The following is a 27,349-nucleotide window of genomic DNA, read 5'->3' as shown; positions in this document are numbered from 1 at the left end:
TTGAGACTTTGACACGTCCTAAGCGTGGGCAGCTCTCTCGCGCCCAAATCACATCACCGGCTACCGTCGATCGGTCAAGACGGAGTGAGCGACGGCGTAGGCAGCAAGCGAGCCGTCTCGCATAACAGCCCAAATGGCAACCATGCTGGCCCATCAGTAAGATAGAGTATGGAACGTTGCGTTCCCTCAGCCACGGGCGACCGTCTGCGCCGCACGCTCTGTACCGAGAGCGAGAGAAACGAAAAAAAAGTTTTGTGGCCCCAGCTTACCATATGCCGTTATCCAAAGTGAGATTGGACCCTGAGAACAGTCGACGACTTGTCCCGGCGACCGAGGAGACAAGACAAAAGTCCGCGGTGTAATTGACCGAGTTTCCGCAGACAACAGGCAAAGAAGGTTATTTAAGAATAGAAATCCGCCTTGCCCTATCCGGCATGGCGGTGATGAACTCGCATGGATAATGGTTGAGGCACTCATCTCAGAGAGCCTCAGGCCGCATGCCGTCATTCGCCGGCCAATGGACTGAGACACACAGCGACTTCCATCGAGTCGTCGAGCGAGGAAGGGAAAAAGTATCGTGACGCCGTGCTGCTCACAGCCCCGTTTGGACCGACTGACGCAGACGGGCCGAGTGGTTGATGTCAGAACAATGCACACCTCAGCTCTGTACCGCCGACCTCTGCATGTTCATGCGACGACGACGATGCGTCCGTACTCGTTCCTGAGACGTGCGGTATTCGTACCTGCAACGGCGTGCTCTCGTTCCTGACGGATGTGTTCGTTCCTGCATTACGGATCAACGACAAGGCTCGACTCGACCTGCTCGAGCTTCGTATCAACAGATGAGGCCGAGGTACAATTTGCCGCAAGGTATGATGTGGACAAAAAAAGGAGACCGAGCCTGTCGACAGATGAGGCTCTCCGCTTGACTCGACCCCTTCTCGGATTCATCAGATAGGGCTGTGGTTTCGACTCCATTCTCCTTGCGATCAACACGCAAGGCTTCTAAACTTGACTCGATTCCACTCGTGATCAACACGTAGGGCTCTCGCCTTGACTCGATTCTGCTCAAGATCTGCAGCAAGATACGCTCTGTTTCCAATATCCCACTCGCCACCTGGGCCCGCTCCCCAGCGCAATAAGGCGTGCCCACTCGCGATACATCGTCGGAATATTATCGTCTCTTCACACCGCTGCGCAGGAAATGACTGGACTCCATGTCAAACATTTCTTGGTGCGCTGTCCATGGCGCCTGGCGTCATGAAAGGCCATCCCTGACAAATTGAACAGGGTCGGCAGGGGACATGTGAGGGCGGTCAGGCACAAAGAGAGAGACCTCACGCGGGCCAGAAACAGGCGGCCCTTACGCGCGCTGGACGTTAGTACAGCCACCGCCGCTCAACCGTCAGTCCGCCGGCGGGACGACGTTGATTTGTCGCGCCCGCGCTAGCTCCGTAGCACCGGCTGCCTCGTGGTTTGTGACGGACATCTGAGATGACAATCTGTCGACGGTTCGGGAAGGCTGGCTCTGATGGGCTCCCGCTCGCGTCAGTTGCTTCCCCAGGGCTGGAAAAGAAGCACATGGGTATGGCTGGTACCCCCGGCAGAGAGGCCAAAAATGGACACGAGAAACTGTTGTTTCAGCCAACCAGAATCAGAAAGGAGCCCTGCAACTCCGATCTCCCAGCCCCTTGCAGAATGCTAGGAGGCACGTTCAAACAACACCGACAAGCCAAGAGACCCTTGGAAAAGCAGCGACCCGTTGCTGAACCCAGACACACGGCAGAGTGAGGAGGGAAAACGGGGGGACGGGTTCCAAAGCCCTTCGGAGGAAATGCAACAAGGCAATCCGGGAGAGACAGAGATCCCCCAACAAATTGCTGTCTACTTGAGACGAAAGGCGAAAGCATCGCATCTTGTTTTGCCGGGGTGATGGAATTTAACGTTTTGTGTCTTTGAATTAGCCTTCTCCACCATCCAACCAGCTCTGACTCGCTGCGCGATATGCAACCGCGGACAGGGCAGAGCTGCGCTAATGATGCACCGAGGTGAAAGCTCCAGGTTAGCGGACCACATCGTGAAAGCATTTCGCAAGAGACCTTCGGACGGAATGGCTATGACAAAGAGCAATAACCTCAGACCTTGGCTCCAAGATCCGACCGGACGGCCCTCCCAAGGTTCGCGGCACGTCGGCTGCCTCCGGGATTCAACTGAAGTGTGTCGGAATTCCTGCCGATGGGGATCTCTCTCTCAGCCTCAGGGGCAAGAAAGACTGTACGAATACCGCAGTGCATCTGGACGGACTACGGACAACAGATTGATGCTATTATTGCGGATTACCAGGATGGCACGCGAGTCGGAGAAATAACAAAGGGAGATGACATGCCCCCAACCGTTGCACGGCAAATGGTTGCATGCCGTGTCATTGATTCAAGCAGAGCACAAACCACAAGCTTCTATTGATGGTTTGTTTTGGCAGCGGCAGCAGCAGATCCATACCGTGGACGGTGGATCTTCACAAGAGGTCGGCCGTCGGCCTTCCCTGCAACGACAACCACCCAGGTCCCTGGAGGGAACTTGTGTGAGTGCTGTGGTTCGAAAGCTCGGACGCCACGGGCCATGGACAGAGGCTTGAAACCATGTCTTGAGTGGCCGTCAGGTCCCTCTTCCTGATGTAACCCGGTTGGCAGCGCCGGCCGTTTCTGGTGTCGCGGGTTTGGTCTCGGAGAAGCTCACACACTGGTCGAGTGGGAGAGCTTCGCCTTCAGGACGGTCTCCACTTGCTGGGCTGGCACGCTACGTGCAGCGCGCTCAACTTTTTCATCGCCCGCCGCATCGCATCTCTCTCGCCTTCTTCGGCCTAGCCTGCCACGGGGCAAAGGCCCGCATGAGTGATGGGATGTCCAAGGGGGAGGAAGCGCACGGATGCTCGTGATCCATGACCGCATAACGTTCGCTCGTCGTTCTAGTGGGTTGGAAATGAGAACAGGGTCCTTCCTCATCCGGTCGAGATGGGAAAGGTTGGTTTTCTGCAGACAGGGGCCGGGGCGGGGCAGCAGCCGAGAGTCGAGAGTCGAGCATCTCAGCTTTTGCGAGAAGCTCAAGGACATGGCATGATGAGAAGTTTTGCAGCTCAACTCTCTTTTCTGTCAGCCACGAGAAGGGCGACGACGACGACGACGACGACGCGGCTGCGGCCGAGACTCTGGAGTCGTCATCCAAGTTGAGACGATTGCGTGTGCGACTTCGGGAGGATCGAGTTTCCGTCGACACGGTTTGGGCTCATGAAATTTTTGTAATTCTTCCTCAGAGCAGTCAAGGGCTGAGAGAACAGCAGACAGCACCCATGTCGGGAGGCTATTTGTTGGACCCAGTGCTAGGGCCGCCCAGTTGGGGTCATAGGGCGGGCAGCACATCAGCGAGCAAAATATCGGGTGTCGTTGGGAATGGAGAGAGGGACCACTCTCGCTGTGGGCGCACACACGGAGAGAACCGCTTCAAGTGCGGCAATGGGCCAAGATGATGGAACCTTTGTGTAGGGTTCTCTGCATGTCACCACACCAACAGGTGCAGGACGGCCAGGGGCGACAAAGATGAACATGTCCACATGACGATGTCGCTCTCCAGGTTTCCAGGTCCCGGTCGGGCTCTGACCGAATCAACACCGGGCAGAAAAAAAAAAGAGGCACTCATTTTCAGCCCTCGGGGGGCTAGTCGGATGCAGGCCGAGGCGAGGGGGCGAGTACCGAATGCAATGGATTGTTACTCTGGGCAGTGCTCCCTCGTCGACCTTTGAGAGAGAGCGATAGCTCCCGCCTACTACCTATTTTCATGCTATAGGCCCCGCAACTCTGTTGTGTCTTCACCATTACCTAAGGCAAGGCCAAGGAGAAGCGGTGGTCGACCGAACAAGGTCCAATGGAGATGACCTTAGTCACAGCTTGACGAGAGAGGCCAATCCAAGAGATGGGGCCACGGAGAGATTTACACCCGCGCGATTCAAAGTTGAAGCTTACAGCGAGGAATGGGGATTGTCAACTTGGACATTTGGAGTCTAATGCCCCTTAATTCTGAATGTCATTCGTCGATATTGCCGAGCAGCAGCAGCGACAGCAGTTGGGACGGACGAAAAAAGCAGCGGATGAGAGCTGCCGCCCGGGTTCCGACCGTCTGACGACGGGGCTCTGCCAAATATTGCCTTTTCGCTGAAGGATGCCACGGCTGCTGCCAGAGAACGAACATACGCACGCATGAAGCTGACGCTGGTGTGTTTAGGACTGGACGGTGAGCGGTGCTCTGTCATCCGCTGAATGGACGGGTTGCACGAGAAGGAGAGCACGGGCATGTTTGCATGAGCCAGGCGCAGGGGCGGATAGACAAGAGACAGAAAGATGGGATGGGATGGCAACGACACCCATGAACCATGACTGGCTCGGCATGGCACACAAAGTCAACGGCACGGACAGAGGCACAGACGAGCAGAGACGCAGAGTCGCTGACTGGTGATTGCTTCGCCTCGATTGTGTTGTGACTAGCTCCCTGCCGGCAGCGTGGCATTGGACTGGCTGGATCAGGACAAGATTGACCGTTGGCCCCTATTCTCCGAGTCGGGGGGAGGGGGCTTGTCTCTTTCAGCTGCAGCGCAAACGAGCAGGAAACGAACATCGAGAATAGAAGCTATACGGAGCGGCATGAAGAGCGTGGCATGGCATGGCATCAGCGGCGCGATGCGGTGATGCGATCATGGGTCGGTAGCGAGGGAAGAAAGAGTAACGAAACAGCCGCGAACTACAGGCATCTTTCGGTACCGACTCCATAGGGTAGGTAGCCCACGGGCTCCTAGGGCAGAGAGGTAACAGAGGCAACGGTGCCCTGTGGACGGACAAACACCAACCAGCCACCTCGCGCAAGGCTAGCTGCGAAGGGCATAGCAGAGGAACGCACTAGAAAGTCGCCGGGTGGTGCGGACTCTCCTGGCTGTTGAGCGTGTTTCTGTCGTCAAAGTTTGGAACAAGCAGCGCGAGCAGAGACGTGAGGCGCAGCACTCTCGTCGAAAGACTCCCAGTGGTTTGATGGAGGGGAGTGAGGAGGAAGAAAGGCGAAAGAGGCGTGCCAGGCACAGGCCATGGGAGGCCATTCCGACATGTCACCAGACCATACATGTACTAGCCCCATCACGCGTGGGAAGAAGTCTCTCGAGCGTGAGGTGAGGCACCCAAAGAGGTCACCCGCTTTCTGCACTAGCAGCCAGTCCTCGAATGTGAGTCGGTCAACGATTGTCTCCGCTGGCAAGTGGCTCTTCGCCCCGGCCCCCGGTCTCTCCCTCTCTCTGCGTTAGCCTCTGCTAAGCAGTTTTTTTTCTTCTCTCTGGCGGCCGTCTTTGGTTGGGGCCCAAGAAGCCGGCTCACCCACGGGAGGAGGGGCCAGGTTGAAACCTATTTTTAATTCTGCCTCTTTTTAGGTAGAGTTGGGTTGGGCGGGCGGATGAACGGGGATTGGACTGGCAGCAGAATTGTGCCGCTATTCCAGATGAGATGTGCAGACACCATCTTTTGCTGACTGAATGACAGAGACGCCGAGCAGAAGATTGAGAAACGACGTCAAACAGCAGCACATCACGGGCAGTCTCTCGGTACGGCCTTGTCTGATGTTTGATGCTCGACGTCGATGTCCTCTTGGTCGATACGTATCTTTGCCTCCCTTGTTGTTTTTCTATCCCGTCCCATCCTCGTCCGCCAGTCGCCGTCTTCCCCATTCTTACCAATACCTTATTATCCCCAATCCTCATGCATTAAAGTACAGACACACACACTGCATGCACACACGCACACTACACACCACCACACAAACTATACACACACACACACACACAGGTACACACACCTCTTCACGTTACCTTGTGTAAGTCTTTCTCTGGCTTCCCATGTTCACGACCCCTGCTCATATCACACACAGTCCCCCGGCACCATTCAAGGTGTCCCATCTCATCCCATCCCATCAGCAGCATCACGATTCCTGGTGCTCCTCCTTCAGAAAGCAGAAGAAGCTCCGCGCGATTCCCACCGACCACACCAGACCCGTCGGTACAGGCCTCACCCCAGCCAGGCCAGTGTGTCATATCCCGCGCAAAGAACCCTGTCTGAAGAGTAGCGGTCCTGGCAGAGTTGAATCTGTCACTGTTGCTTTGCTGCGGCACTCGGCCTCTGTCACGCTTCGCTTTGCAGCAGAAGCGAAGCACTGAGGAACTGGCTGCTCTCAAAAGCCATCCCCGTTAGCACCCGGTACGTACGGAGGAAACCTAGCAACGATCCCAGCACGGGCGGCCCCTCCCCTCTCCTCCACAGCCCACCCACCACTACACTACCACCACTGCACAAGCCGAAAGTCACCATGGTAGGTTCTGCATGTTCCAGAGACAGAGAGCGAGGGCACCGGAGGCACAGGATGAAGACGAGGACGAGGAAGAGGACAGGTAACAAGACAAACAAGCATGGCATGCTCTGCGGAAGCATAGGCTAGTGATCCTAGAGACATACGCACACACACCTGCACCTGCACCGCTTGTAATGCTGGCTGGTGGCTGTCTGGCGGATGCACAGTCTGCGTTCTCGTGGCCCTCTCTCTCACTCTCTCCCCCATCCATCCTCCTTGCTTTTCCTTCCTGGCTCCGGAGATGTACATTGGACACCAGCAAGCACCACGCCCCCCTGCCTGTCCACACCTTTACCACCCGCCTGCCCCCGTCTTTCCCACCCGGCGGCTCTGTCTTACCCGATTAGGGCGAACCGGGTGTGGACAGTGGCCCCTGCTCGACTGGAGGACTGGAGGACTGGAGGTGCAGGTGCAGCAGGTGCAGCTGGGTGTGTGTCCTGTCCTGTCCTGTCCTGTCCTGTCCTGCCGCCCTTCCCTTCCCTTCCCTCTGCCTGAGTCTGAGCCTGTCCAGTCAGTGCCTTGTCTGCCTGTGCCTGTGCCATTTCCACGGCCGTGCTGTGTGGTGCCAAAGTCTCCCCCAGTCCACACGTCCCCATCCCTCCTCCTGCGTCTGCTGCGGCCTCTTCTTGGAACATGGAATTATTTAACTGATTCGGTCCCCCAGCCCATCTACTACCGCCTTTTCGTCTCCCCCTCAGCCTACACCACAACATCTATCAAAAAATCAGCCTCGTTGAGCTGCTCGTGCCGCCCTCAACCACATTCGCTTTTTCCTAACTCTCACCTTTAGGAAGTCCTCGTTGACTCCTGTCATTCGCTTTCGCGCTTTTTGTTTTTCTTCCATTTTCCAACAATCTCATCCATCCTCCAAATCTCAAAGCCCTCCCCCCTCCTCCTCCAACAACATCAACAAACCACCCTTGGCCTTTTCCACCAGATACTCGAGAGAGAAAAGGACACTAAAACCCTCCAAGAACCAACACGCCCCCCAGCTTCGAAGCTACATCATCAACCCTGGTCATTTCAGCCTCATCCCTCGGGAACGCTAGCCAAACCGCCCACCTCCCGGCTTACAACCACAACCAGTCAATGCTTCGCAACTAAACCACTGGTCTTTTGATCAACCACACTCGCTTTACGGAAAAAAGAGGATTCAGAGACGGAACTGGGAAATCGCAAAAACCCGCGCAACTACGATCGCTACTAGTATCAGGAACTGGGAAAAAGAGACCGAAGAATCCGCTTGAAGAAAAGGACCCACGACCAGAAAGAGACAGGAATCCGCCAAGAGTCGATATCGAGTACTCGGGCATTCTTTGCAAACTTCTGCCACTCAACATCTGACGCTCCTGTCAGTTGCTTTACACATCCGGCTTCCCGTCGGGTTGTGCCTCACTTCATTGCGGTATAATTCTGTCTGGGCAGCTTCGCTCCCCGGTAACGACACTACACTCGCTTCCACACGGTTCAAGCCGTGTGCCTTCTTGTTGGTTACCTCTGAATCCTACGGCTTGAGTCTGGCTGACGTTTCAGTTCTTTCGTTCAACTCGCTCACAATGGCCGGTCCCGGAGGTGGTCCTCCTCGCCGCAGTCACACCAAGTCCCGCAAGGGCTGTGATACTTGCAAGCGCCGCCACATCAGATGTGATGAGAACTTTCCTCAATGGTATGCCTGCCGGAAACTCGTTCCGTACGATACTAACGTGAAGCAGCCGCAACTGCACCAAGCACAAGATCCGCTGCCCCTACAATGACATGCCCATCCCCGAGGACAGGTCGACGACCCCCGACAAGCCCGATCTCATGTGGACCCCCGAGATCGAGGCTGCCATCGCACAGTGGCAGCGCACCGGCATCTTCCCCTTCCCTAACCTGGGCATCTACCCTGAGCCGAATCCTCAGCGCTATTCGGTCGAGGATCTCAGGTTGATCTACCACGTCGCAAAGATCTGTGATGAGTTGGCCGTCTTTGACTACAACGGCTTCACCATCTGGACCCGCCAGATGCCAACGTGAGTTCCTGACAGATGCACCTGTCCGTTAGCTTTGCTAATTTTAAACAGCATCATCAAAATCGGAGTCACTCACAGCTATGTCATGCATGCTCTCCTGGGCTTCGCGGCCATGCACATTGCCTTCCTCACCGACTGTCCCCTGGTCGGCAACATGGGTACCGAGCACCGCGGCCTCGCCATGAACGGCCTGCAGGAGGCCATCAGCACCTTCGGCCACGAAACGTCGGACGCCGTCTTGGCCGCCTCGCTGGTTCTCTCGTGGCAAGCCACGGATTGGTAGGCAATACTATGCACCTAGCCGCCCGCAGCGCGCTAACACACCTTAACAGGAAAAGTTGGACCCAGCTCATGCAAGGAACCTCATCGGTAAGCCACCCACACAACAGCGCGAGGCTTCAAGATGCTAACCCGTCACAGGTCATCGAGGCCATGGACCCCTGGAAGCACACCTCCCAGTTTGGCGACTTCATTGCCGAAAGCTGCACCTTCCCAACCGCGCCCGGCTCGCCCAGCCCGGATCACAAGCCGAGCCAGCCCCGCAAGGAGGACACCGAGGCCTTCACCAAGACGCTGCAGCAGCTGCAAAAGTTGGAGATTCACCTGAAGCACAACAAGGAGGAGAGCCACGTCAAGATGATCCAGCAGTTGGTCAGCTTCGTCAAGGGCGCCCGCAAGTTCAACACCGGCCTGTCCATCTGCCAGCAGTTTGAGCGCCTCAGCCCCCTGCGCAACTGGCTTTTCTGGCTGCCCGTGATGCTGCTCAAGCAAACGGGCGGATCGCCAACGGCACTGGTCGTCATTGCTCACTTCTACACCGTGGCCCTCGTGACGGAGCGTCTGTTCCCCGACATTGGCGCCGCCTACTTTGGCAGCCTGTCCATCGGCCCCGTCGAGGAGATTGCCCGCCGCCTGTTGTCCATCAACATTTCCGGCACCGTCGACGGCGACCTCCAGACCCCCCTCACGCTCATGGAGTTCCCCATCGACACTGTCAACGAGTTCCGCCACAGGATGGGCTGGACGCAGCCTGCGCGCACACCCTCGTTCCCTCAGTTTAACCCTCCCAACTTCTACCTGAACGAGCCCGTGCCCTTGCCGCCCGTCACCGATTCGTACATGCCGTATGGCACCCAGGCCTTCAGCTACAGCACCGAGTCCCTGATGATGCCCGAGACTGCCGCCGCGCCTCCCAACAACATGTCGCCGCTGGTGTTGTCGTCTCCCTTTGTGCACTCGCAGTACCTCAACATCCCCAGCCCCAACTACGGCGGCTACAGCCCGGCCTCCTCGACCTTTGAGGGCTCCATCGTGTACAGCGACAACGAAGACTACGGCTATGAGCAGCGTTTCGACATGAGCGGTATGCCCGCGGTCAACAACCAACTTGGCGTCGGGTTCGTCTCTCCCACCCAGCCCTTGTGGACTTAAACAGGCCCTGCCCTCTCTCCATGGCACCCTCGATAACCACTGCGGCACAACAACTCGCATGAAAGAACTCCGGATTGACCGCCGCTCAGGATGCCAACCACACCGACATACCCGCCGCCCGAGGACCAGCACCTCCTGGCATCGTCTTCGCACACGGTGCCCCCCTCGCCCTTCCTCAACCCGGAACAATTCGGCATGCTCCCGCTCCCCGAATCACCCATCCCTCCCAACCTGCCTCTGCGCCACCGACACACCCCGTCGTCCTCGGTCACGGAGTCGCCGCGGTCCGTCAGCGCACCCTTCCCGCCACGCAACCAATGGCTGGGATCGACGCCGACTGTCCACATCAAGTCCGAGAAGGGCAAGGAGCGAGAGCTATAGCTCCGCTCCCCCCTCCATCTCGACCAGTTCTTTTTCAACACCATCGCTTGGGACCCTTGATTTTGAAACACCTTTAATTCCTGCTTCTGCATCGACACAGACGCCAATGTACACCACGCTCCTTGAAGACATCAAAAGCCCGGCCGGTGCGAGCCCGAGCTAGCCTCGACTCCCGCGCCCCACGACATTCCTTTTTATCAACCACAGACGATCAATCACATTAATATACGACTACACTCCTTAATCCAAGATACCCCCCTCGACACACAACACATACCGACAACCTTAGACGTTCCTTACCGGCATCGGATGATACCCCACTGCATCACACTCCTTATCATGACGTTACGATCCAAAAAGCATTCCGGATTATAGAAGGGAAGAGACGGAAGAAAAAGACACTCCTTACGGATTACATTGGCCGCAATCCAAACTGCATAGCGACTGTTTCACGTGTTCGACGCACAACACAACACAATCTACCTCGGCGTTTTACGGGAACCAAACAAGGGAATTCCGTGGTCACCGCACCACGAACTGCATTAGGCGGCGTTGGGTTTGAAATGATTTTTATAGCACTGTTCTTTGTTTGTTACGAGGCAGGCTTGCCTCGCAGGACCTGTGCGCGCGCTGAAAGCAAAGTGTTTGGAATTAATGAATTTTGAGAGAGGAGTAAGCAAAGGGATCAGCAACTGTGCGGATGGGAGTTGGATTGTAATGAGTTACATAGCTCTATGCGCGCCCCCTCGAGCGGGCTGTGTGGGTGGAAAGAATATACTCAATTGACGACGCGCAAAAACAAAACGTTACATTTTGATTCGCCTGTGACCTGTGTGAATGTCGAATTGTTGGGGAAGCCCTCATTGCTTTTGCCGGCCAATTCTCGACGTGACGATGTCCCTGCTAGATCTCAGCTGGTGAGGGTCAGTCGTTTCTTTTCCCTAATCAGATCTACCGACACTGTCACCCTAGTGTGGCGTCTTTTGGATGCGGCTAAGCGAAGCCAAGTCTGGATTGCCACGTTGAGAGATCGACGGCAGGGTTTTGCCGTGGACGAGCTTGCTTTTTGGCGTCTCGCGATATTGGTTGAGGTGGTTTTGCATATGACCTGCTGGTGAGGCGGGGGAGCTGAGGGTTGGTGCGGACGGGATGCGGGAGGGGGATGCGGGTTGAATTTTTGTGGCGAGGCAAGGCGGTTGGTGTGTCTTGGATGCCGCGTGGTCGTTTGTATTTGTGTTTGTTTGTCTTGGTTTTGGGCGGGTAGGTTGGTTCGAGGCTTTGCGAGTGTTGGAGAGGAGGTCTTTGGCGTGTTTTCATCTCTGCTCTTGGCTCGGCCCTTGGGAATGATACTCTCAAGATCGTATCAATGACTATGGTAATGTGGAAGCTTATGGTTTCTCAGAACCGGGCCAAGGAGTATGATTGGCACTCTGGCTCTCTAGCAGGTACGTTTCTCGAGAGCTGTCAAATCTTTCCATGAGATATTGAAGTCGCATTGCTCTTCCAGTCTGCTTCTTAGCGACACTTCCAAGTATTCCAATACCGAGCGGCAAGAGAACAGCTTGGACTATTGTCTGGAGCCTCATTGAAATCGTGGATCGAGCTTGTTGCTATTATTTAAACAAGCCTTCACATGCTTTTAGAGTCGACTTGCGTTCAGGGATTTAATCGGTCTCATCCACAGCCTGCTTGTGTGGTGTTTCCATATCTTGCCTCTTCCGTTCGCCCCAAATTCAGAAGTCTTGCGCTTTGTTGATGGTCTCGGTTTGAAGCCCGGTGTATAGACTGGCAATAAGTCAGGAGAAGTGCTGGAAGACGGCCTTGGTGACCCAGGCCGGCGACTGAGACGTCACGCCATGCCCGTGGCTGTGTTATGAGCAGACTCGGAATATTGACGGATCTGGCGACTGATGTCGAGAGAGCTTTGAATCTGTCCGCGCTGCTGTCTGATCGCTGTCAAGGCTGCTTCAAAGAATCTGATGCCACTCGGTAGCCACATAATAGTTGCTGGATGAAGAACCTATAAGCCAGCTCGTGCCTGTGAGATCAGAGGCTCTGTTCCACAACTCGACAACTGATCATCGTCTGAGTCAATTGACGGTTCACGTGAATCCCAGCCAACATTGCGCCCTGTCTTATGAATGAAGCTGAAGACGGCACTGTGTATTTTGTAAGAATCCCAGGCAGTCTGTTGCGTATACGAGGCTACCGATCAAGCGAGAATGCGGGAGAACAATAACTGTTTCTCTTACCAACTCGACTGAATGATAATCGTGAGCGCTTCAGACTTGTGGCAGTGGACTTCAGTCCGGTTGGCCCCAGTAGGTCAAAGACTTAGAGAGCCTGAAGGTTGGACATTTCTGTGCAGACTTCTGTTGGATCGATACTGGGACACTTTAATAATCCAGAGCATCACCGAAGGTTTGCGGGGATGTCGTTCGAGATGGGACGGGTTTTGCCTGAAAGCCGAAAGACGCGAATACAACACGGAGTCATTCGTAAGGCCGTTATGTATGTCGTACATCTTCCTATGAGTGTTCGTTGCTAATAATCGCAAACGAAAATGCTTCGATCCAAATCGCAACGGCGCTACTGAAGCGCTGGCCCTGGCATGCTTGGCTTTGCGTCGGTGATCGCAATCCAAAGGCAGCAGGCTGACTATGATTCTCTCTGGTGGTGCTTTCATGAGTTGCACGAACGCTTCTGGCTATTTACGCTATATGTTTTCCAGTCTCACCAGAGCCCATCAAAATCTCAGAAAACAGCTGCTATTTAAACGCGGTGCTAAGCAGCAACTCCCATGTGTGTACAACGACAAGTCTTCTGGTAGCAGTCCGTCTGTATATCTCCCGCGTACATCTCCCGCGTACATCTCCCGCAGAGGTGCCTGACCATGCGCGGTCCCCAACCTGCACAGGGTAATGATATTCGTGGAATTACGTAGAATTTACGGGGCATCTTAGAAGCTACATCTGGGTATTATGTGTCATACTCTCGTGATAGCACTGGAAGAAAGAGGCAGAATGACGCATGCCCTCGGTACATCTTTACATCCCCAGAAGCTCATAGATCACATTGTTAACGACTCATAATCCAATACCTCCTAGGTAGACGGTATGGAAGATTACGTGATTTTCTGAACTATGTAGCGAGATTGGACATGTTGATGCGCTACTTATGGCGGTGGCGACGGACCTCTCATCTCGCGAATTGTAGCACCCGCGGCTCAAGGCACGGCTATTTAAACAGGATCTTAGACGGCACACTCCAGATCTTCACAACGGCAACAAATGTAGCCGTATCATTCTGTGATGACCCTTCAAGGCCCGAAATACAAGAGAAATAGTGCAGGTCGCAACCCTTGTTGTCCTCATACCTCACTTCCGAGCTCACGGCCGAGTATTATATGCCATACTCTTCCGACGGTACTGGAAGAAAACCGCAAAGAGGCGTATTCACTCAGCCCATCTGGTATTTTAAAGTTCATGGGCACATTCCGCACTCAGTCAACCATTACGTACGTACTTGGATCCTCAGAAATTACCCTTTTGCTCTCCTTTGGATGCATTGCCTCCTCGCTTACTGCATCGCCGTACCACTCCTTGATATATCAAATGGCAATTCAAAGCTCTGCTCACAAAAAAAGCACAGTCAATGGTTATTTAATCGGTATGTTGGGCTGCCACGCCCTTGTCTCTACGCCGGCAATGGCTAAGCTGGAAAGCTGGATTGATTGCAACTATACGATGCAACGCTCTCCCCGAGTTGGAAGCAATCACACAGTAGCTAAATTCGCCTGAGATATGGATCTGTGACTGAAATTCATGCCGTATACTCTCTTGATGACGCTGGAAGAAAACGGCCGAGGGTCACATTCTCTTTGAACTCCATTTGGACCTCGTCTTGTTTGGCTGATGACGGAATCAAGGGTGGCATCACCTCGAGCAGAACTTTAGGCTTGACATGCAATTTTGGCTGCCAACGAGATGGTCGCTGGATTGGCGTACCCTCCTTTTCATAGCGATTGGTGTTTTATAGCTCGTTCGCACAGTGACAGCGGCTCAAGGAATGGCCTCACCATATCGACTACTGTACTAGACTGAGCTTGAGGGACCTGGCTGATCACACCATCCCCGGAACGTATTCTTAAGGATGATTTTGTTGGCAATTCCTCTGCATAAAACAAGGCGACAATCCGAATTGTCGTTATTGCGGTGTCAAATCAAGGGGCTTCTCCCACGGGTGCCATGAATACTGTACGTTGGACTGGTGCAAGTGAAGCGGTACGTCCCAAACCAAGGACAATATCTTATCTGCCATCTCTGTCAAGAACCTATTCCGTCTATGTAACTGATTTACAAATTCGGCAGTTCTTCACCTTGGAACAACTGAATGTATCCAGCTTCTCAGCCGACACAGCTGTATGTAAAGCACGATTTTGAATGTTTTGCGTGTTTCCCATTTCGTCTTAGCCCCCCTACAGCATCTCTCGTGCTTCTTTTATCAGCAGCCCAGCTCTGGTGACGCCGAGATAGTATATAAGCCCGGCCCCGTCCATGAGAAGCAAGAGAAGGAAGACAGGCGAAGGATTGCAGATGTTTGGCTGCGGTTTCCAAGATTGAAAAAGTTGTCTGCGAGCTCCCAGGCTCGGCGACAGGATCACAAAGGCGAGAGGCTCCTTGGCCGAGGCTCATAATACCGTCCGGGTATCATGGCGAATACGCCAGGCGTGATGAGCTTTGCCAATGCCGGTAGAGCACGTTTGCCAGGAGCCTCTGTAAAAGCCCGGCACCGTCCAGAATCTCCAGCTTGCACAGCAACGCTTGAGCGTCCATCGTCCACTCTGTATACCATACTCATCATACCACCTGAACCTCCAGCATTAGCCAACACCCTCAAACCTCACCGCCGCAGCATTATGAAGGCAGCCTAACTCCGTTCCCATTCCGGCCCCGTGGGGCGGCGTTCCCTATGCTAAGCTATCTAAACCTATCTACCTATCTACGAAAAGAAACACCAATTTTTTGCATCATGATGGCCATGCCGGACGTGTTCGAAACGTCTGTTCATCCGCTGCTTCAATCCCCAAGGCGAGCATCCCCACCAATTACTCCCAGAGACCCGCTACTCTCTCTCAGTGGGCCCCTCCCTCGTCTGCCGAACCCTCACAACAACCCATGATGCTGGCTCCGCCGGTATGCTGGCGTTTCCGTGGAACCCAAATCCTCCAATCACTCAAAAAAAAACCACCTTTCATGTTTCACGTCGACAGAGTCTCTCTTTCGTCATGTTGTGCGATATCTCTTGCTGCCCAATTACAAGCCTTTTTTGCTCCCTTGATATGTTCAGCCTCTTCAAACGCGTGCGTCGTCATCACTTCATAAGACGCCAGTGGTATTTTCCTCCCCAAGTCATATCATTGGAAACTCGCTCATAATGGACCCTTTGTGTTGTTATTTCTTCCGTCATGTAGAATAGTACTGGCGGAGTGCCTGCTGATCCTGCGGTTGCATCTGGTTCACAAAGTCGTTGAACTGGGGAATCAGCTGCCGGTAGATGTTGATAACCTGTTCATGTTAGCGTTGTTTATGCGGGAGAGACGGCAGCAAGCTCACCTTTTGGAAGTGTTCATGCAACTCATGCTTGATGGGGTTCTTCAGGTTGATGTCTCTGTACCTCGCAATGGCGACAAAGAACTGGGGGAGGGCCTTTTCGATGGACTGCGGGTTCTGGCCGACGACCATGGTGAAGCCCTTGAAGGCGGTGGCCTTCTCCTCGAGGAACTCGACGTGCTCCATGGCCGTGAGGAAGTCCTCGGCAAACGTGGGCAGCATGGGGCCCATGATCTCGTAGTTGTGCAGACCAAGACGGCCGAGGGCGATAGCCGCGTTCTCGGAGACTGCCGCCTGAACCCCGGGGTTGGAGATAATTTCTACGAATCGCTGGAGGAGCTCGGGAACGAAGGGCGAAATGTTCTTGCTGTTTGTCATGACAATCTCACCGGCGGACCAGCACGCATTGTTGACCACGCTGAAGCCGCTATCAATCTCCTCGTCGAGGATGTTATCCAGGTCGAGCTGCTTGAGAAGGATAGGGAATATGGAGGGAAGGTAGTTTTCGAGCTGAGGGAACACGTATCTCGCGCAGTCGCCGAGCAGGGCGTACGCTGACTGCCGAACGTCGTCCTGGGGGTCCTCGAGGCAGAAGCTGAGAAGCTCGAAGAAAGTCTTTTCGTTGGATCGCACCAGTTCCTGCTTCTTCTCCTCGTCCAAGGACTGGATGACGGCACTCAGGAGGTCCAGACTCGTGACGAGGAAATCCTTGTCGGGGGAGTCGAGAGAGGGGTTGTTGGTCGCGTTCAGGCTCTGCTCCAGGTTGACGTGGATGATGTTGACACATCTCGTGAAGATGGGCTGCGCGTACGGGGTGAAGGCAGACCCGAGCGCCATGGCAACGTACGACAGACACTCGAGCAAAGGAAACAGCTCTCGGGAATCGTCGCTGACCTTTTGGTAGCGGTCGATGAGGGCGGGCATCAGCAGGTTCATCGCGTCGGGCTGGGCGATGACGGGCCCAATGTTCTCCGCCAGGGTCTGCACGCAGTCGTACAGGATGTACATGTTCCTGTCCTTGTACCTGGCGAAGCACTGCACGAATTGGCGCAGGATTGGTATGCAGTAAGGCTCGAGGACCTTGCCCGACTTCTCCTCAAGGTTGGCAAAGGCACTAGCCGCGGCCTCCTGAACCTTCTTGTTCTTGTCGAGCATCTTACGCAGGATGCCGTCCATGAGCGGCTCAAAGTAGGTCGACTTTTGTTGGGGGTCCTGCAGGTTGGCGGCCCACTGGGAGTAGCGGCCGAGCGTCCAGCAGGTGATTTGCCTGACAATGGGCTCGTTGTCCTCGAGGAGGGACAGGAGGTAGGGGACGAGCTCGGGAAGGTGAGGGGTAACAGCGTTAATGGTACCCTCGGCCACGGCTCCGAGAGCGAGCACGGCAGCCTCTCGGTACTGCCACTCTTCGTGCTTGAGGTTGCTTGTGAGATACGGCAGGATGGCGGTGAAGACGGGGTCGGAGAAGTCGCGCGCAAAGACGTCGAGGGCCGCGGCGGAGCACTTGCGGATGGTCCAGCGCTCGTCGGGGTTCTCATCGCCGTCGTCGAGGTCATCAATCTCGCCCTCCTCGAGGTCGTCGTCCATGCTCGAGAGCTTCTCGTAGTTGCCGTTCTGGTTGGGATCCGCTTGGCCGTCGCCTCCGTTGACGGCGCGCGATGCCTGCTTCTTGGCGAACTTGGGCTTGATGTCCTCCGTGCGGTCCTCCTCGTCCTCGTCGTCCGACGCACCACCGAGCAGGGCGATATCCTCACCGCTGTACACCATGCACTCCAGCAGCACGGGGATGATCTTGTCCAGGTAGGGGGTCAGAGCGCGCCACAGGTCGTCGTGCTCGCCAACGGCTAGCCAGAACTCGGCAGCCTCGCAGGCCAGGTCCTCGTCGTCGCTCTTTTGCTGTGTGATGATGTAGTCGACGAGGCCGGCAATGTGCGGCTGCAGCTTGTCGGGACGGGTCTCGACGAGCTGGACAAAGGCGTGGCACACCTGGCGGCGCACGTCGGGGTTCTGGTCGGAGGCCAGCACAAACAGGTGGGACAGCAGGCTGTCAATGTTGTTGAGCATGGCCTGGGACTTGCGCGGGGTGAAGACGTTGATGGCGGTCAACGCCTGGGCGCGGACCTTGGGCAGCGGGTTCTTGGTAGCCTCGATGAACTTGGGGAGCAGGTAGTTGAGGGGCCGCTGTCCGTTGTGCTCACGCTCCAGCACCTTGACGTTGTCCTCGCAGATCTTGGCCATGGCGGACATGGCACCCTCCTGGGCCTCGTTGGAGACCTGGCCGTTCTCGTTGGTGATGAGGCTGAGAAGCTGGGGAAGCAGTTCGGGCCAGCTCAGAACGCCACCTCTTCTGACGATCTCGGTCGCAATGTTACCAGCAAAGTTGCGAATCTGCGAGTTCTTGTCCTGGATGCCCATGGGAACGGCCATCTTGACGAGGGTGAGGCTGCTCTCGGGGATCTGCTTGTAGCTAGAGCGCACATTGTTCTTCAGCATCATTGCGGCGGCGCACCGCACGGTGTGATAGTCCTGGGCGGAGCATTGTACGCCGGAGGGGGGGTCGGGGCTGGAGAAGAGATAGGCAAGGTAGTTGTTGATGTCGGGAGAGGACTTTGCCTGGGTGAGCATCTGCGCATCGTCAGTCAGCAACGTCGGCAGCGGACAGGCGTCGGGGCAATTGGCGGAAGGAAGCTCACCAGGTCTGCCTGCTTCTGCGCATTCTTGTCGAAGCCGCTGAGCGAGTCCTTGAGGCAAGCGGCCAGCTGGCTCAAGGACTCTGGGGCCGGCTGCCAGGCCATGACTGGCGCCTTTGGGGATGTGTAGAGTCAAAGGACTGGGGAAGGGTCGAAATCGGAGGTCGGTCCGGCTTGCGATGTTGTCGTGTCGGAAGTTGAGAGAGCAGGGCGGGATCGCAGCGAGAGGGGCAGTCGTTGAAGTTGTTCGTTCAAGACACAGGCCAGGCGTAGACACAGCACGGCGGGCACGCAGTACCGAGCGAGGGCAGTGGGCGTTGACATTGGGCGACGGGCTGGCGGATGGTGGGGTCACCCTGTCAGCTTTTTTTTCGCGATAACTATGGTGCGGCGGAGTAGCGGGCAAGGGAATGGCCTTGTACCTACCAGGCAAGGTAGGCGGGCAGCACCTACGGCGGAGGTAGCTGCAGCAGTGCGCCGCGTGCTATTGGGCCAGTTTGGGGGGGAGAAAGGTACGGACAGGCCAGTGTTGCAGCGCTAGTGGTGCTGTAGTGATCTGACCTTTTTTGGTGGCCGCAGCATGGGAGTTGAGATACCTTACCGCAGGTACCTAGCAGAACAGCGGTGGATGTACGGATAGACAAGTACCGTGCCTTATGTAAGAAAGCCTCGCCTGCTACCGAAACTCACGTACCTTTACATTTCGGCGTCTGTTCTCGGCTGGGGTACATGGAGGCAAGTCCAACGTCGGCTCGATGAATGAGAAGGTCTGTGGCCAGGGAAAAAGCAGCAGGAAAGAAATCAATGCTAAATTTAGCCGTGCTTCTTGCCGCTCAGAGAGCCTGGAAGACGGAAGAGGACTGCAGCAGACAAAGTCTATTGTGGTGGTGGGTGGTGAACAGGTGGTGAGGGTGGTGGTGCGCCGTGTAGGTACTGCGTAATTGCTAGCGGTAAGGTAGTGACTTTTGCCTCTGCCCCGCCCCAAACAAAAAGATTTGCCCGTAGCCTCCTCCTCTTCGGTACCTCGTTGCTGATTGCTACCGAGTACTGACATGTTGAATTCAGCGTTGTGTTCAGGGTGCAGCAGGTGGGATGCAGTGGGTGGCCCGGCTGGGGTTGGGGTTTTGGGCCGGGGTCCATGGGGATCCATGGAGGAGGCATGCCCACTGCCCATGAGCCGACTGATTGATTGACTGCTGCCCGCGGAGTGGCAGTGAAGAGTGGGAGGAGGAGGAGAAGCCATGCATGGCGACGACGGTGGACTGGAGCTGAGAGAGGAGACGGTTGGACAGGAACCAGGAAAAACCCGAGAAAAGGCGGAAATGGGAGGATACACTACCTCACACTTGCCCACCAGTACCAGCACCGGTACCAGTGTCCGTTCCAATACCAGTACCGATTCAACAATGTGCAAGCAAGTCCAGCCCCCGTGCCTCGACCTCGACGGCCGCCTCCACGTCCCTCAGTCCGTCCATCCTTCCCACTCCCGCCGCGCGTGTGTCAGTCTGGCCAGTCCGCCCGTCCTTCCACTTTTGCTAGCGTTGATGCACTGCGCCAGTGTGAATGAGGTGTGGTCTGCTGAGGTGCGCTGCGTTGCCTCCCATGCCACATGCACACCCACCCGTCTGCTGCTGCTGCTGCTGCTGCTGTTGCCGTTGCTGCCAACCACCAAAAATTTGAATTGGTACATTGAATGCCTGCCCAAGCTCGCCATCCTGAAGACATGGCCCGTGCTTCCTGTCTACCCCTCGCTCCTCCTCTTTCTTCGTGGTTCAAACTTGGACGGGCAATATTTTTTATCGATAACGCCCAAAGGCAAAATGGGCAACCTTTTCCCCTCTTGTCGCCTGTGACCCCGACAAGCAGGAATGACCCCGCCAGGGTTCACCTCCCAACCTTAGGTTTTTATCTCAGACAGTGGACCTCCGCCTGCTCTTGCCGTTTCGCACTGGAATCCGAGCAGAAGCTTTCCAGACGCCCTTCCCTCCTTCTGGAATCCCATTGTGCCCGTCTGCCCATTGTTCGAATCCCGTCGAGACAGGACGACCGTGGAAACATGCCAACTGAAATGCTGCACACTTGTCCCCTGTCCTGCAACGGTACCGCCGCCCAGCCAGCCCAACCGGTTCTGTCCTGCATCTCGCATCTGGCCTTTGATGTTGCCAAAATGCAGTGGGACTCCACCGCGTTGCACAACCAGCGGCGGGCACAATGTGAACCAGTGGCAGGAGCAAGCTACACGCACCCACAGTGACATAGACCGCCATCAGACTGTCGTCAACATTGCTTCTTCCGTCGCCTCCGGGCGCATCACAGTCCACCGAGAGAGCCCGCGAGGGCACCACACAGCAAAACCTCCCCAAGGGGGCGAGGATCAAACCCATGGGTCCCATCGACCTGACGCCGCCAGGGGTCCCCGCCCCGTACTCTCGACAGGACAGAGTTGCTGCGGGCGGATGCTTCTGGATCATGACCGAACAGACTGACTTCATGCTCTTCTCCCTCGCCCGAGTCATCAACCCCCAGAAGCAGCCCTCCGGCGGTGTCGAGAAGAAGGACCGGACAACCTGTGCGGTCCTCGTAGAAGCAGTTCCCAGGTTCAAGGTATTACGTGCAGATCCTGTGACTTGTCAGAGCGTATTTTCCGCAAACATGAGCCGAACTTCTGCCACGAAACGGGACCAAACACGGCCATGTGGCCCGCAGAGAAGAACGGACGACCGCATTCCCTTTTGACATGGCCGCGTCCTAGCCTTATTTGCCTTTGAAGGCAAACACTTTCCAGAAGACGTCAAAACGTGGGCACGGGATGGCCATGACATTAAGCCGCAGTCCAAGCGACGGGTCCTGGGTATCTGTATATTCATCATGACTCTGGACACCAAAGTACCGTGACACTTGCGTGATCTCGATGTCCACAACGTTCAAATCGTAGGCATGCCATTACCTAGGCCTTCAGTGCCAGGGCGATGGCCGTAATCCACGCCTGACGACGGCCCGAGGCCACATGTCTCGCCCGCCCCTCCACCGGTCCGCCGAGACAAACTCGCGAGCCCGGCACGCCGCATATCGCCCCCGCCAGCCCCCGTGTAACCGCCGCCGCTGGCCGCTTCGGGAAGGTGTAACCAGCATCTCATCTGCTTTGGGGGGAGGGCTTCTCGAATGCAGCGCTTGCAATCAGAGACAGTAGAACTGTGCGACCGCGCCTGTCCTTCTCCTGAAGGTCCTCCTCCTCTCCCTTGATGCGTGCATCCGCAGGCACACACACGTCAGGCCACCCCGTTGACGGGTGCCTGACCCTTAAGCCTCGCCGTGACGACGTCGACGACGGCGCGGAACGCTTCCATCTCTTCCTCGACGGAAAGGGCCATGGCAGTTCCGCCCAGGTTCACGGAGCAGCCGACGTAGACGGGCATGTCGGCCCGCTTGGCGAGCAGCTTGGCCATTCGGGTTGCGAACTCGACGGTCGACTCGACCGAGTAGATGGCTGTTGACAGAGGCTGGGCGGGATCAAGTCTCTGCGGGCAGTCAGTGAGTGGTCAGGATTTTGTGGGTGGAAGACATACGTTGGGCAGGGCGTAGACGAAGGACCCCAGAGCCGCAGTCGATGAGGGCTCGTCCTGGGTCGTCGATGTGAGGAACAGGGTGGCCGTTTTAGCCTTGACGGTGAGGTGGATGTGGATGCGGGTATCCAGGGACCGCGGAAGGGGTATGGATAGCTGAGTGACGCTGCTTACTGCCATTTTTTGATGTGTTATTGTGGTTTCGAGGTGACGGCCGTTTGTTGAGTGAACGAGTGAGGTCGGTGATGTAAACGCTGATGAATGTGAGTGGACGGCGCAGTGTGAAGGTCTGACTTTGCACTGTATCCCGACTGTGATCAACACCACTGGCAACATCGAAGAACAGGCCAGCAACTAGTTTTTCAACAGGACCACTGAATAAATTAGACACATACAAGTTTAATCCCAAAATTAAACCAAAAGACTTAAAACCTGCGTGATTCGAAATGGTATAATTCTCTAATGTGGTGTTGCTGCAAGGAGAAACCGCCAGCCTCTCTGTTCGTGACTATATAATCAACTCTGCTTCACGATTCCAGCACATACGACCATACCCACTGGAGAACTCGGGATCCCGTCCGCTCTCCCATAGATAAGCCAGTGAGGGCTGGAGTAGTAGTCGGGTCGGTGACGACCGGCGAATGCCCGGTGTTGTATGTTTTTGCCCTTTTGTTTTACTCCTGGGCCTGTTATCATCGTCTTGATTCTTAGTTTTTTGTTGACTGATTACGGTATTGAACCTCTTTGATGGTTGTACCTGTCTATCATTTTGGTTGTACAGGTCTATGCTTTTATACAATGCCATTGTGTTTGGCCTACGGCATCTCGAGCTCCACACTTCACTGGGGCCTTGAAGGTTCCTCCTCGGATTGCTGTTCAGTCGTCTCAGCCTCTTCAGACTCTGTTTGTTCAACCTCCTCCACCACCTCCTCAACAGAAGACTTCTTTGTTATCCTGCTAAACACAGCCAAGAAGCCACCTCCAACAACGAGGGTGCCGACCTTGGGTCTGCAGACATACCCCCTCGACGCGGGCCCGGTGTCCCCGGCCCGCTCAAATTTGCGGATGCCGACGGCCTTGACCTCCCAGTTCCTTCCGCCGAGGGCATCCTTGAACCCGGAATCGCTGTTTGACGTGGACGTGTGCAGCTCGACGACGCGGTCCAGGACCAGCGGCTGGCCCGTATCCTTGGCCCACATCTCGAACTCGAGGATCTGCGTGATGGAGGGGTAGAACACCACCATCTTCCCGCCGGGTTGCAGCGCCTGCACCGCAACGTCCGCGTGCTCCTGCGACGCCGGCAGGTCCAGGATGACGTGCGCGAGGAACGGCTCGCCGCCCTTCTCGGCGAGGCGGGACGAGAGGTACGACCGGATCGTGCTGACGTGGAAGTCGACGTCGGAGAGGTACAGGCCGCGCCGGAAGTACCTGACGAGCTTGTGGGCCATGCGGCTCGACGTCGGGTTGATGTCCAGGGTGTGAAGGATCGCGCGGCGGCTGGCGGCGTGCTTCGCGTGCATCTCGGCGAGTTCCGGGTCAGCAATCTGCAGCGCGTGCGGCGAGTGCGCATATTCCGGCGCATCGTCGTCCGTCGCGGGCTTCCGCGGGAGCGTGTTCCTCTCGTACTCCGCCGTGCACAGCGCCTCGCGCAGCTTCAGCGGCACGGGCGGGTTCGCGCCGTGGATCGCCCGCGCGAGGTGCAGCGTCAGCGCGCCCATGCCGGTGCCGGCCTCGAAGATCTCGACCGGCGGGCCGTCGTCAAAGTCCGGGTCCTCGCCGGGGGACGGCAGGTTGAGGTCGAGGACGGAGACGATCACGCTGGCGTCTTGGGGGTAGATCTAACCCTGCACCCGTCAGTCTGCGGTTTCCGGTGCTATGCGACCAAGGGCCTTTCTCGTACCGGCGTCGCGACCCGTTGGGAGTTTGAGACGTATTGCGCCAGGGTGACTTGTTGCAGCCTCACATCGCGGCCGGTGGTGTCCTTGACGGCGTCGGTGAAGGTCTTGCCGATAACGTCTGAGCCGTCGAGCCTTGCGCCGTAGCTGAGTTTGATCTTGCCGTCCCTGCGCAGGGGAGGGGAAAGGTGGAATTTGGCTTCGCGATCGCCGCGCTGGCGGAGGACGATTACATCGTGTTCTGGTGGGTGTTAGGAAGTCGTTTATGTGGTGGAAGATGGCTCCATACCTTGGATGACCCGTCCCGAGCTGGCGTACCGGCACAATGGCCGATTGAGGTGTCTTGGAAGACTCAATGGCCAGAGTCTGGGTGGCATTGTGGAAATTCGGTTTGGGAATGTCGAAAACGACGTCGCGGAAATCTTGCGCGACTGAAGTGGGATGTACTCGTTTAGAAGGATAAGACTCGACAACTGCATTTCATAGCGTATCTACCAAGCAATAACTCCATACACGGAATAACTCGAATCTCGCATACTCTGTCCCTGACCTCATATCCTCAATCTCATGTCCGTGACTTCACATCTCCCATGTATCCGACTCAGGCGGGGTATTGATATAGCGCTTTCTCGCACTCAGTTGGGCATCGTACCAGAAGTTCTTGCCGTACAATGTGCATCCAAAACAACCAGCCATGTCACCTCGGCACTTCTTTCTGCCCCAACGACAACACGGCTTGCCAAGTTCAACTCGTAGTCGACGGTTCGCTGTGCGGTGCTGCTTTGCCGCCTTTTGAGCCTCGTGATCTGCGATGTCTTGCAGATGATTCCACAGACTCTTCTTCCGTTGCGCTTTTCTTTCGGCGCGTTTGAAAACTTGGCCTTCTTGCTTTTCCAACAACCGTTGCTTTCGCTCATTCCATAGAATGATGTCTTCCGGCTCGGCGTCGCAGTGTGCTTCAAGACAATCCAGTGGGTCAAGAAGCAAGTTGACGGAATCGATGATGCTCTTCTCTGAAGGTTTCTGCTTCAGCAGACCAGCGTCGTCGTGGAAACAGCTAGAAGCGACGGAAACAGCAAACTTCATTGCCGGCTTTGCCTGGTCCTCCTGGATAGCTTCTTCCCAAAGCGATGTGTCGTACATTATGGCATGGCCTGCTTTGTTGGCGGAAAAGACCTGCACGACACTCCAACGTCCAAGGTCAAAGGCTAGATGCAGGGCGTTGGTGTAGGTACGGAGATACTTGTTGCCATTGGAGTAAAGCAAGGTACACTGAATGAAGCATGCCTGCCTAGGATTGACTCCGTTGCTGAGTAGCCAGCGAACAGTCTCTGATTGTCCAAAGAAGGCCGCCCAGTGGAGAGCTCCATATTCCTGAAAATGAACGATTCTTTTCGCGTCTTGGCGAGGGTCCACAACAATAAGCTTGAAGTCGTCGATGCGTTTATCGATTTCCATGATCTCCAGGCGTTTCTTCTGGATCTCTTCATCTGCTTCATCTTTCCACCCCGGCGGTTTGATCTCCGGGTACTTCTTGTAGTTGAGCATGCTTTTGGCGCGTTCCAGCTTCTGGATGTCTTTTTTGAGGCGCTCCAAACTCTTGTCCCGTTTGCTAATGAGTGCCTGCTTCTGAACCCATGCCTTGGTCAGCTCCTTCTTGTTGTTGACTGTGGCGCGGAGGTTTTGGCCGCAGGCTCGGAGAACCTCGAGCGCCGCGATGTTGCCCATCTTGGCTGAGTGGATGAGGGCTTGGTGTCGTTTCTTCCTTGCGGCTGCCATATAGAGGGAGGGCGTCGCGATCTCGTTTAGGCGGCGGTTCATCTGGGCGAGGGAAGCGAGGCCCCGGATGTCTCGGACATCTTTCAAGATGATGAAGAGCAGCTCGTTGGGGAGGGTTTCCAGCTTTGCCATCGTACTCGGCGACGTTTGTGTCTTTGTCTCAGTCTATTTGGTTCTTCTCTTGCGTTGGGGAAAAGATCTTGCTGCGGCGTGAGTTTGTGGACGCGTGGTAGTGGCAGAGGTGAAGAGGAGAGCGACGTGAAGGTGAAAAAAGCTGAGGTGAGGAAAGTTGGAGATCGCACAAGCGAGAAGGAAGGAACGAAAGGCGGTTCCAAAAATTGCAATTTCGGATTTGCGTTTTTGAGCGTTTCCAGCAACGTTGGAAGGATGAGAAGGTGAAATGTCGCGAAAAGGAAGGGGCGAGGACACGGTTGAGGTGAGATGGGAAGGTGTCAAGCTGCCAAAATGCTTGATCGACGCACCTGCCTCGCGGTCGAGATGGCAAGTCGTTGTAGAAATGGCAGGAAGTCGCTTCCACATAATCTCTTTTGCCCCAACTTCACCAAATCATCAACATTTCCACGAGACAAAGCCAGGACTTCAACCAATATCCTTCCCCCATTGCCGTCAGGTGCCAGAGCTTTTGACAAAAGGATTACGCGCATAGTTAAGTCAGTGATACTGTATGCGCAGGCAACCGCAGGCAAAGCTCCCTTCCTACGTCACTGACAACAGCTAGGCAGGATGGCAACTTTCAACAATCTACCTTCGTAGGTCCGTCTGATCATCGCCGGTTATCTGATGAACTCAGCACACCTCTCACGTTTTGGAAGAGTGTCACGCAATCTAAACGGCCTCGTTAAACCACTTCTATATCGCAGAGAAATCCGGAAACCCTGCAGAGAGAACCGGGTTCTGACTTGGGCGGCTAAAAAGGGACATCTTGACATCCTGCAGCTATTGTTAAATTACGGCCAGGACGTTGGAGCGATCAAATATACGGGTTGGGACTGGTACGTATTTCCACCCAAGGAGTGTCTGCCTCTGGAGGTGCGAGGGAAAGGAGAGAAGAAGGTGCTGCTCAGCAGGGGCCAGAGGCACGGAGCCATTCACAACGCAGCCATACATGGCCACACCGAGGTCGTCAAATGGCTTATACAGCAAGGCGTGTCGATCTTCGAAGACTCTCTCAACATTTGTGGCTGCCCTTCGGGAATCACTTGGCAGGCAGATATGCCGTGGCCAGTGAACGGGCCCCGAACAGCTTGCCTTCTGGCAATTCTACACCAGCATTACACCACAGCTCATGTCTTGATGGAAGCGGGGGCCGGCGTCCATGGAAACCAGTGGATGCCAAATGGAATAACCATCTGGCAGGAAGCCGTCTAGGAGGACGACGACAGATCGATTCTCAGATACGCCTCCCACATCGCTTCGACTCTCGTGTCTGGGGTGTTACGAAACGACGAGATTGAAAGTGAGGAGTCCGCAGCACAAAACAACATTGATGCCGTTGAGCTGTTGTTGCATCCAGCAGAGGCCTTGGAGGCATATGCT

At 55.6% G+C, this 27,349-nt stretch overlaps 5 protein-coding genes across 5 annotated transcripts; 1 reads left to right on the top strand and 4 right to left on the bottom strand.

Moving 5' to 3' along the window:
* Positions 1 to 7,988: 7,988 nt before the first annotated feature.
* CGCS363_v008109 (Sterol uptake control protein 2) lies at positions 7,989 to 10,256 on the top strand (the record flags this gene model as incomplete). The annotated part of the gene is made up of 6 exons (XM_036639958.1): positions 7,989 to 8,098; positions 8,145 to 8,444; positions 8,496 to 8,723; positions 8,777 to 8,813; positions 8,865 to 9,841; positions 9,965 to 10,256. 6 exons carry the CDS (start codon positions 7,989 to 7,991, stop codon positions 10,254 to 10,256), a joined length of 1,944 nt encoding a protein of 647 aa, XP_036494666.1.
* Positions 10,257 to 15,721: 5,465 nt separating this feature from the next.
* kap104 (Importin subunit beta-2) lies at positions 15,722 to 18,660 on the bottom strand (the record flags this gene model as incomplete). The annotated part of the gene is made up of 3 exons (XM_036639957.1): positions 15,722 to 15,823; positions 15,872 to 18,490; positions 18,559 to 18,660. The coding sequence occupies 3 exons, from the start codon at positions 18,658 to 18,660 to the stop codon at positions 15,722 to 15,724; spliced, it is 2,823 nt and encodes a 940-aa protein (XP_036494667.1).
* A 3,164-nt stretch (positions 18,661 to 21,824) lies between these two features.
* Positions 21,825 to 22,298, bottom strand: CGCS363_v008107 (uncharacterized protein; the record flags this gene model as incomplete). The annotated part of the gene is made up of 2 exons (XM_036639956.1): positions 21,825 to 22,073; positions 22,122 to 22,298. The coding sequence occupies 2 exons, from the start codon at positions 22,296 to 22,298 to the stop codon at positions 21,825 to 21,827; spliced, it is 426 nt and encodes a 141-aa protein (XP_036494651.1).
* Positions 22,299 to 22,957: 659 nt separating this feature from the next.
* trmI (tRNA (adenine(58)-N(1))-methyltransferase TrmI) lies at positions 22,958 to 24,390 on the bottom strand (the record flags this gene model as incomplete). The annotated part of the gene is made up of 3 exons (XM_036639955.1): positions 22,958 to 23,956; positions 24,019 to 24,254; positions 24,303 to 24,390. The coding sequence occupies 3 exons, from the start codon at positions 24,388 to 24,390 to the stop codon at positions 22,958 to 22,960; spliced, it is 1,323 nt and encodes a 440-aa protein (XP_036494813.1).
* Positions 24,391 to 24,592: 202 nt separating this feature from the next.
* CGCS363_v008105 (uncharacterized protein) lies at positions 24,593 to 25,471 on the bottom strand (the record flags this gene model as incomplete). The annotated part of the gene is made up of 1 exon (XM_036639954.1): positions 24,593 to 25,471. One exon carries the CDS (start codon positions 25,469 to 25,471, stop codon positions 24,593 to 24,595), a length of 879 nt encoding a protein of 292 aa, XP_036494668.1.
* Between the last annotated feature and the right edge of the window lie 1,878 nt (positions 25,472 to 27,349).

The sequence above is a fragment of the Colletotrichum siamense genome, assembly GCF_013390195.1.
Source record: "Colletotrichum siamense strain Cg363 chromosome Unknown KSG_Cg363_contig05, whole genome shotgun sequence".
In the NCBI taxonomy this organism is placed as follows: domain Eukaryota; kingdom Fungi; phylum Ascomycota; class Sordariomycetes; order Glomerellales; family Glomerellaceae; genus Colletotrichum; species Colletotrichum siamense.
Note: the sequence above shows the minus strand (reverse complement) of the source record. Positions and strands in the feature narration are given on the sequence as shown.